The 10,462-nt window shown below is 47.2% G+C and overlaps 1 protein-coding gene across 2 annotated transcripts in view; it reads right to left on the bottom strand.

Moving 5' to 3' along the window:
• Window positions 1–5,580: 5,580 nt before the first annotated feature.
• ppp5c (protein phosphatase 5, catalytic subunit) overlaps window positions 5,581–10,462 on the bottom strand; it is a 45,686-nt gene continuing 40,804 nt past the window's right edge. For both annotated transcript variants that reach the window (XM_048522656.2, XM_048522657.2), the window contains exon 13: window positions 5,581–10,385. In XM_048522656.2, the coding sequence (XP_048378613.1) occupies window positions 10,323–10,385 (63 nt within the window). In that variant the 3' untranslated portion in view covers window positions 5,581–10,322. The remainder of the gene's footprint in view (window positions 10,386–10,462) is intronic.

Below are 10,462 nucleotides of genomic sequence, written 5' to 3'. Positions count from 1 at the left end.
CAGTCGTGGGGCCAGTGGTTCCCAGGTGTCTGTGGGAATGCTGCACTTCCCCAGTGAGGCCTTGAGGGGGATCACTGAAATGCTTCCACTGCGCCCCCCCCTCCTGGGTCTGGCTTCCCCCTTTCAAAGCATCTGCTTGGGGAGTCTTCCATATCTCAATCTCAACATCCAAATCATTTATTTAAATTGTAAAGCGTCAAGACCTAAGCCCTGGTGCATAGTTTTGACACTTGGCTCAGTGTTATAGTGAGGGAGTGCTGTACGGTTGGAGGTCCTGCCTTTTGTGTGAGACATTAATGTGAAATCCTGTCTGCCCTCTCCGCAGGATGTGAATATTCCCACACCACAACATCAAAGATGAGTAGAGTTTTCTTTTAATTCATTCATGGGATGAGGGTGTCACTGACTAGGCGAGAATTTATTGCCTCTCCCTAATGGCCCAGGGGACAGTTTGGAGTCAACCACTTTGTCGTAGTTACAATCACAGTCCAGGCAAGGATGGCTGTTTCATTCCCTCTCTATAAGTTAATCAGATGGGTATTTACAACAATTAATAATTGACTGTTAATTCCAGATTTCTATTGATTTGAAATTCCACCATCTGTGCTGTCAAGATTCAAACCCCTTCCCCAGCACATTGCCTGGGTTCTTCAGGTTAATGGGGGTCTAGTGACAATACCACTTCCCCAAATTAAATGTTCTCCAAACCTGTCCTGGCAAATATTTAACCTCAAGCAAACATTGACTTTTAAAAAAAACGATGATCTCGTTGTTAGTCCATTGTTTGAAGAAGCTTAAAGCTTCGTTGATTGTAAAGTCCTTTGAAAAGTCCAAAAGGTTAAAGGATTGCAGCTGATTTGTGACCTAACTCAACAGTGACCACATATTCATTGTTTTAGTGATATTAGTTGGGGGATACAGTTTGACCAGGACACCAGAGAGGACTCCCCAACTCTTCGACAAGTACTGTTCTAGGTTTTTGTTAAAAATCTTCAGGATCTCAGTTTGAGATCCCATCCAAAAGACAGCATTTCCAACAGTGCTGTACTCCCCCAGCACCACACTGGGAGTGTTAGAGTGGCTACAAGAGCAGGTCAGAGGCTAGGAACCCTGCAGCAGACTCACCTTCCGACTCCTGAAAGCCTGTTCCTTCATGTGCAAGGCATAATACAGGAGTGTGATGGAATACGCCTCACTTGCCTGGATGGGGGCAGCTCCAAGAGCACTCAAGAAGCTCAACACCATCCAGGACAAAGCAGTTTTCTTGATCAGTATCACATCCACTCCCTCCACGACCGACGCTCATTCGCAGCAGTGTGTACCATCTACAAGATGCACTGCAGAAATTCACCAAAGATCCTCAAACAGCACCTTCCAAACCCACGACCACTTCCGTCCAGAAGGACAAAGTCAGAGGTCACATGACACCAACTTGTAGTCCAACAGATTTATTTGAAATCACAAGCTTTCAAACCATAGCCCCTTCATAAGGTGAAGACTTGGTGTCATGTGACTTCTGACCTTGTCCACCCTGGTCCAATAGTGGCACTTCCACATCTAGAAGGACAAGGGCAGCAGATACATGGGAACACCACCACCAAGCTCACCTTGGAGTCACTCATCCTCCTGACTTGGAAATATATCGCCATTCCTTCAGTGTCACTGGGTCCCTAGAATTCCCTCCCTCATGGGCTTTGTGAGGTGACAGGGGAAAATGGTGAAGTGGAGGTTACAGGGGGAGGAAGAGGCTGCTGCGAAGGTGCGATTGTAAGGGGGGGGGTTGGCTTCTGGTGGGTCTTTAGACTGATCTTTGTTTTTAAGCAAAAAGCACCTACCTCTTTTTTTTCCCCTTGCTGACTGCTTTAAAAGTCAGAAAACAGGTCTCAAACATTGGCCAGTGAAGCAACACACACTACATAAAAAATGCAAGGATTTAAAGAAGCATTATGTTGTTGGCACTCGGTCAGACCACTACATGCCTCGGAGTTTGCAATCCCAGAATATTAGGTGGTGTGTGCGCATGTATAATCATAGTCGAGCATCATGGAAACAGACCCTTCGGTCCAACCTGTTCATGCCAACCATAATCCCAAAATAAATTAGTGTCACCTGCCTGCACTTGACCCATATCTCCCCAAAGATTTCCTATTCATGTACTGGCCTAGATATTTTTTAAATGTTGTGACACTACCTGCATCTACCACTTCATCTGGAAGTTTATTCCACACACGAACTGCTGTCTGTTAAAAAAAATGCCCAATGTCTTTTTAAACCTTTGTCCTCTCACCTTAACAATATGCCCCCTGGCCTTGAAATCCCCCACCCTAGGAAAAAGACACCTGTCATTCACCTTATCTCTACCCCTCATTATTTTATAAATTCCACCCTCGCGTGACTGTCTGTGTGGAGTCTGCCCATTCTCCCCGTGTCTGCGTGGGTTTCCTCCGGCTGCTCCGGTTTCCTCCCACAGTCCAAAGATGTGCAGACTAGGTGGATTGGCCGTGCTAAATTGCCCTTAGTGTTCAAGGGTGTGTGTGTTATAGGGGGATAGGTCTAGGTGGGATGCTCCAAGGGGTGGTGTGGACTTGTTGGGCCAAAGGGCCTGTTTTCACATTGTAGGGAATCTAATCTAATCTCTACGGTGTGTAAACAGGCCCTTCAGCCCAACAAGTGCACACTGACACTCAGAAGCATTCTATCCAGACCCATCCCTGAATACTATGGGGCAATTTAGCACAGCCAATCCACTGTTACCTGCACATCTTTGGAGAGTGGAAGGAAACCCACACAGACACAGGAGAATGTGCAAACTCCACACACACACAGTTGCCCGAGGGTGAGATTGAATCCAGGTCCCTGGCGCTGTGAGGCTGCAGTGCTAACCACTGAGCCACCGTGCCACCCCTTTATCCAAATTAGACTCTCCCCGTCCAATCCTTGTAACTGTGAGTGGTGTTTGTTCACATGCAATCAAGTATTAATTCTTTTAGATGCCTCTGATGGTCAAGGCCCACAGTTTGGGGAAACTCAACATGCAAGCCACATCGCAGGCACTATAGTCCTGCCCCCTCTAATTAAAGAGGAATGGCTAGCAGCAAGTTTAACCTGGGGGTCATCAGACCTTAGGTGAGGTTGAGAAGGCAGAACGTGTGTGTTGATCTCAGCTGGTGCAGGAATTGAACACATGTTGTTGACATCCTTCTTCATCACAAATCAGCTAGCCAGACAATGGAGGCAACTGACTCCAAAATAGGCAACATACATTACAGCAACCATGTTTTTGTTTGTCTGTATTCACTTTTCAGTGAAACTTCAGTCCTGTTTTCTTTATAGAAAAAAAACATTTGCACGTGAAATTCTGAGTTTTCTTCTGTACTAAACGACGTTCCAACAGCGAAGGAAAAATAAAACAATAGCAAATGCATTCCAAAAACAGATTTTCACAATTGATAAGGCTCTGGGTTTGAACCACTGATGCTGCTGTCTGTAAATTTCACAACAAGGTGCGGTCCCAATTCCCTAATTTCTTGCATTTTGCAGGAAAGGACTTGCTTTCTATTCCCACTTCTAAGTGCCGACAAGCGGCTGCAGCTTCGATGTAGTCAGGTCAGACAATGTCAATATTGATGCTTGCATTAAACTTTCGACTTTTCTATCAGTGACACTTTTTATTCCCTACATTTTACTGCCTCTGAAAAGTAGAACTTTACCCTCAGCCGGATACCAAAGCATCTGTCTAGCTGCAATGGGACTGATCAGAACTTGCATTGTCTCTAACAAGTATCCCTTTGCAGAGAATAGCCTTTATTGTCATGTGCACTTTTTGAGTTTGTAATTTGACACCAGCTAAGGTATAGAAGACCCAGATAACTTTAAAGTGTGGTTACAGTGAAAAAAAATGTTGTCAGAGATTAAGGAAAAATAGATTAGCATGGGAACAGATAATAAAGTCCAGAATGATAATAAGTGGCACTTAAATTCCAATCCATGCTCGCCAGCCCCAAAGCACAAAGCCATGCTGCCTCCATCCAGCACTGGCTCTGCTGCTGCCCTGGGAATCAGCCCATTCGCTCCCTCCCCGGCCATGGCACTCAGCCTGTGCTCGCTCCACTCCAAAACGCCAGTCTCCAGGAAAGCTACGAAGAGGAGACAAAGGAGGAAAGCAAAAGGGACTGACAAGCAGAGGAGTTCTGACTGGGGTGTCCTACTCTGCTGTCAATGTTGGCATCTCCAACGAACCGAGCAGTCGTGTCCCCAGTCTTGTGAATCACTGGCCTGGATGAGTGCAGTTTGATACAATCCAGAACAAAGCAGCCCATGTGTTTTACATCCCATTCACAACTGCAGGAAGACTGCAGCAACCGTCCTTTGACAGCACCTTCAAACCAGTGACCTCTACCATCTAGAAGGGCTAGGACAGCCGATGCGTTGGGAACATGGCCACATGAAAGTTCCCCTCCAAGCCACTCACCAACCTGACTTGGAAGTATATCGCCATTCCTACACCTTTGTTGGGTCAAAATCCTGGAACTCTCTTTTTCAACAGTACTGTGGGGGGCCTCTATACCACACAAACTGCAGGACTTGCCAATGGCAACCACAATTTAATCAATCAATAAAATTAATCACTTATTAATTATATAATGCCTTCAATAGAACAGATTTAAACATTTCAGGGAATCCCTAGTGTGCAGATATTCAGCTATTCAGCTCCTCAAATCCCATCATAGCAGATGGTGGAATTTGAACCCAATAAAAATCTGGAATTAAAAGTCTAATGATGACCATGAATCCTCTTCTGATTATCAGGAAAAGCCTATCTGATTCACTACTGTCCTTTAGGGAAGGAGATCTGCCATCCTTACCTGGCCTACATGTGACTCCAGACCCACAGCAATGTGGTTGACTCTGAACTGCTCTCTGGGCAATTAGGGATGGGCAGTAAATGATGGTCCACATCCCATAAATGAATTTTTAAAAGAATGCTAAGATGGTATGTAAACAAAAGCTTGGTCAGAGTTAGATTTTAAGCAGCATCTCTAAGTGGGAGACAAAGAAGTGACAAGAATTACAGGGGCAGCTGAAGGCACATCAATAATAGAATAATTAAAATCAGTCTGCCCCAGAGGCCTGACTTACAATACAATTACTTTAGTGAACTCTGGGGCTGGAGGAGATTGCAGAGATGGGAAGGGAAGATGTAATGGAAGGAATCTAAAACGAAGGCGAAGATTTAAAAATAAACCCAAGCATTGTTTAGACAGGGCTAATGGGAACTGCAGATGCTGGAGAATCCGAGATAACAAAGTGTGGAGCTGGATGAACAGGCCAAGCAGCATCTTAGGAGCACAAGAATCAGTGAGCACGGTGTGACAGCAGGCAAACAAGCAAGCAGAGCACAGCTCACAGCAGAGCTTCAGTAACCCTCAGTCTGCAGGGGTAGTATGCACAGAGCTGCAAGGGGTGCGCTGGAACAGAGAAGTCGGGAGGTAAGGAAGACATTGAGGAGCTAGGTTCAGACAAGGTGAAGAGGTGGTCACCTGACCCTGTGCATTCCCCAAGGACTCAGCAAACACAAAGTTCCTTGCAATCTTTATTTTATTCAACATATTGCTTCCTCCTGGCAAATACAGTCTTCAGGAAGTCACAAGCCTTCAAACACCACAATGCACATTTGTCATTAAATATAATACAGAATTCGAACATTTGAATAAATTTTTATTTGACGGTGACATTCTGATGGCAAACACGTACAATTATAAAACTCTTTGTGCCTAAACTGAGCACCAGGTCGTCAAGTCTCCTCCTCCCATCTCTCCCCAGCCACCTAAATCCAAACCCAAAATCAAAACTGACAGCAGGTTGAGTTTTTGCCTGCAGGTCACACTTAGCCTTAGAATGAAGGGAGTGCCAATAACGCTAAACCATTCAGACTAGCAGGGAAACCAGGAAACCCATCGCACACTGCACTAGCCACTGCTTCCTCACCGTTCGCAGAAACCACAACTGTGCATTCGTTAACAACCAGAGCGCTTCCCTGGCATGCTAGGAAATTTCAGGAGGGGAAGTTATCATGTCATTCTCGTAAGGAAAATTCTGTCCAACTTTTTAGAAGCTCTGAATGATTGTCACATTCCCCACTGGAGCAGGTCTCCCCTTGCAATGCAGATGTTAACTATTATCTAGAAGGATTACTGACAGCGGACAAAGAACTCTGAAGTAATTCAAAAAAAGGGGGTAAGAAATTGCAGAACGTCAGGTGCCAATCAAAGAGATTTTCGCCCAGCTGATCCCCAGAACACTTTTTTTTTAAAAAACGTCCCAAGGCGATCGCCTGAGCTGGCAGCCTCCACTGAGTTTAAAGAGGTCAGCAGGCATGTGCTAAAACCACCATCTACAGGTCTCTCAATGCCGCTTCTTTAAGGGTCAAAATCCTGGCAAGTTCCAACTGAGAGCACTGAGGGTGCAATGATACCACATGGACTGCAGTGGTTCAAGTCGGTGGCTCCCCACCACCAACTCAAGGGCAATTAGGGCTGCGCAACAGGAGGTTGGCAACAACATGTGAATAAATTAAATTAGAAAGACCTGTCTCAACTGAGACAGGTGTACATCCTATTCCGTCACTGATCAGGGCTTCCCCCTGACATTTCAAATTAAGTGAATGTTCTCTTTGCCCTAACAGATACCTGGGTAATATTCTCCAAACCACCTCCACTCCAGCTGCCTCTGTCACTATTCATTTTAGCAAGTTTTCAACTACAGCGCAGCTTTCTCTGCTAAAGCTTCAGAGGGTAGAGTAGCAATAAAGGATGCAAATGTATCCTTCAGTGCTGGAGGACACTGAAAGCATGGTCAAAGGACACCCAGGCACTGAGGCAGGGCTAAACTGGCTACAAAGGAACAAAGCGCCAACTCCAAACACTGTCTGGTCCATGATGGATAGAAGACTCCTGTGTCTCCGTCCTTCCCAAGTGACTTCACTCTTCCTGAGGGCTACACAAAACTGCAGGCAAGGTGACTGGGACCAGTGAAAAAGTGTGAACCACACAGATAGTGTTGGCGAAAGGCTCCTAAACACCTTGCATCAGCAGTGGCTGCGCCGATGAAAACAAAACTGCACAGATCTCAAAATGGGCATAGTAAGAAAACCTGCATATATGCAGCACCTTTCACAGCCCCTGGGATGTTCCAAAGTGCCTGCCAGACAACGAATTTAATCGAAGTGCAATGACAACCGGGCAGGCAAATGCCACATGCTGATTTATGCAGAAGTCTCAATTATAACAACGAAACACTCGAGCAGCTAAATGCTTTACCTTCAGAGTGGATTGATTGAGGGGTGGATATTGAAAGGGCAGAACTACGAAGCTCTTAGGGCAGTTCTCCAAGCCGTTGCATGCTCATCATTAGATCAGGCAGGCAGAGGCCTTAGCATAACATCTGACCCAGAAATGACAAGAATCAATTGCTAAGCCAGAACAAACCTAACCATTTCCATGGTGAACACCATTTCATTGCCAAAGACATTCTAATGAACGTACTTGGGTTAGGGTGCACAGGTGAGTCCTTACTCAAATACATTAGAAGCCAGAAGCACCAATTGCAAACTGTTGACTTGGGAATGCTGGGGGCATGCACCCATGGAAAGGCATGTGGATCTGAGTGGTGGGGATGTTTGGGTGTCTGTATGAGGGGAAAAATTTAGGGGGTTTCCTGTGTGGGGTGTCGGTGTAAAGGGACGTTTGTGTGGGTGCGCATATCTGTGGAGGGAGTGCAGAGGGTGATAAGTATAGGTGGGCAGGGTCCGTGTGTGCTTGTGCAGAGGCCTGTCTGCTTATGCGTCAGGTGTAATATGTCTGTGCGTATGTGTTGGGGAAGGAATCTGTGTGTGTGAGCGGGGTGGATCGTGTGTGTGTGTGTGCGTGTGTGTGTGCGTGCGGGGTGGATCGTGTGTGTGCGCGTGCGGGGTGGATCGTGTGTGTGTGCGTGCGGGGTGGATCGTGTGTGTGTGCGTGCGGGGTGGATCGTGTGTGTGTGTGCGCGGGGTGGATCGTATGTGTGTGTGCGCGGGGTGGATCGTATGTGTGTGTGCGCGGGGTGGATCGTATGTGTGTGTGCGCGTGTGCGGGGTGGATCGTGTGTGTGTGTGCGGGGTGGATCGTGTGTGTGTGTGTGTGTGCGTGGGCGGGGTGGATCGTGTGTGTGTGTGTGTGTGGGCAGGGTGGATCGTGTGTGTGTGTGTGCGTGCGCGGGGTGGATCGTGTGTGTGTGTGTGTGTGTGTGGGCGGGGTGGATCGTGTGTGTGCGTGCGTGTGTGTGCGCGGGGTGGATCGCGCGTGTGTGTGTGTGTGGGGGCGGGGTGGATCATGTGTGTGTGTGTGTGCGCGGGGTGGATCGTGTGTGTGTGTGTGTGTGTGTGTGCGGGGTGGATCGTGTGTGTGTGTGTGTGTGTGTGTGTGGGGGCGGGGTGGATCATGTGTGTGTGTGTGTGTGTGCGGGGTGGATCGTGTGTGTGTGTGCGCGCGCGGGGTGGATTGTGTGTGTGTGTGTGTGGGCGGGGTGGATCGTGTGTGTGTGTGTGGGCAGGGTGGATCATGTGTGTGTGTGTGTGTGTGTGTGGGCAGGGTGGATCGTGTGTGTGTGTGTTTGTGTGTGATCTATGCACATGAAACGTGTGTGTCAGGAAGAAGGCAAGAGTGAGAGCGAGAGAGAGAGAAGCAAGATTGAGACTAAAAGATGAGGCATGGATTGTCCTGATTCAAGGAACTGTCAGGGACATTTCAATTATAGGAGTGCTCAGCAAACCAACAGAAATCTATACAGCCCGAAAACCAGGATTCCAGCAGGAGCAGCAGCTAGTGTACACTAGTCCTGCGTGCATCATTGATTAACAGGATTTTAACCTAAATGAAGCGGGACGGGGTAAAGAGCTCTATTGGATTCCGTACAAACTGGAGTACGCTCAAGACTGAGATCAATAGATTCTTCTGGATACAAAGTAAATCCAGGGATATGGGGAGGCGCAGTGAACCATCATCTTACTGAATAGCAGAGTAGGCTTGATGGGCCAAATACCCGTTCCTGCTCCTATTTCTTTGCAAAAGCTCTGTGTGTAAACTGGCTGCTGTATTTCCAACAGCTGTGGCTGCATTTCAAATTTTACTTCATAGGCTGTACAGTACTTTTGGGACACACTTCAAGGTGCTACAGTAATATCTTTCTTAAGGGATCACAGCTGCTCAACTGCACTGACGAGGGTGCAGTAAACAGAGTCATACACTCCCAGATTGTTGCAACTTCTACAACCACCCTCCCCCCAAAGCAAAGGCAGTTTTCCACTGGATCAAACATTCTCCCGAGTCTGCCCTTTCATGAATTGAGCTGTTGGACTTCTCCAATACCACCTTCCGAGTGGCACACGTAAAATTACACTGAAACCCACAGGCCCAAGGATGGTTTTGGCATTCCTGGGAGTGGTTCTGGGCTGAAAAACCACAGCATGTCAGGCTACACCCAAATTGTAATCAATGATAAACTGCTGATCCCAGGAGATTTTGAATTTTTGAGGGATGAGCCCCACCAAGAATAGCCCCACCGAAATTCCAACAATGTAAATCAGCCAGTAAGGTAAGGTGGATGCGGGTGAGAAATCAGGAAATAGGGGATGGGGAGGGATGCCTGCAGGGGAGTCATATTGTCGGGATAGGAGAGGGAAAGAACACACCATAGCTTGAATATCCCAGGAATGAATAGGGGGCACACACACAGGAGTTACTGTATTTTGCCAATGAGCTACTTCCCCTGTGTGAAGCCATGGTCAATCGCAATTAACTCTGTGTTTACATTTTTGGATTTTGCAATTTTAGTTTTGGGGCACTGCGGAGCAGCTTCTAGGGTGGGGCAAAGGTGTATCTGAGGGACTGAGCAGCCAATCAGAGTCCACATCATTGAGAAGTGGGTGAAAACAGTCATGGAACTGTTTACCTGTGGAAATTGAAAGAAAAACTACAGCAGGTAGGGAACTTAAAATTGATTTATTCTGCACAGCCTAACTGATCTAGATATTGAGAAGTTGATCTAAGACCATGCTTGTAAGGGCACACATGTTGTTGTGGTGTGCATGAGGGCGCAGGAGTCACACACATTTGCCTCTGTGCACCAGGAGGAACCTGCGCTTGCTGAGAGCCCAAGTCAGCGAAGGCCCAGGGAAGGTGGGAGACTTGGTTCGGAGACGGTAGAGTTAGTGAGGAAGATTAAATTAAACCCTGATGCCCCACCCACCATGGGAGGGGATACTGTCCACACCAGATGCACGGATGCTACATCATCCCCATTTGCAGTAGTGAGTTCGCGTACGCCATTGGCTTAACATTCGGGTGAGGCTGGAAGAGAGAGAAACAGGCCATTACTTGGGTAAAACACAGTTCCCAATGTGTCAGCCCCCACATGCACAGTATCT

The sequence above is a fragment of the Stegostoma tigrinum genome, chromosome 39, assembly GCF_030684315.1.
Source record: "Stegostoma tigrinum isolate sSteTig4 chromosome 39, sSteTig4.hap1, whole genome shotgun sequence".
Taxonomy (NCBI): Eukaryota; Metazoa; Chordata; class Chondrichthyes; order Orectolobiformes; family Stegostomatidae; genus Stegostoma; species Stegostoma tigrinum.
Note: the sequence above shows the minus strand (reverse complement) of the source record. Positions and strands in the feature narration are given on the sequence as shown.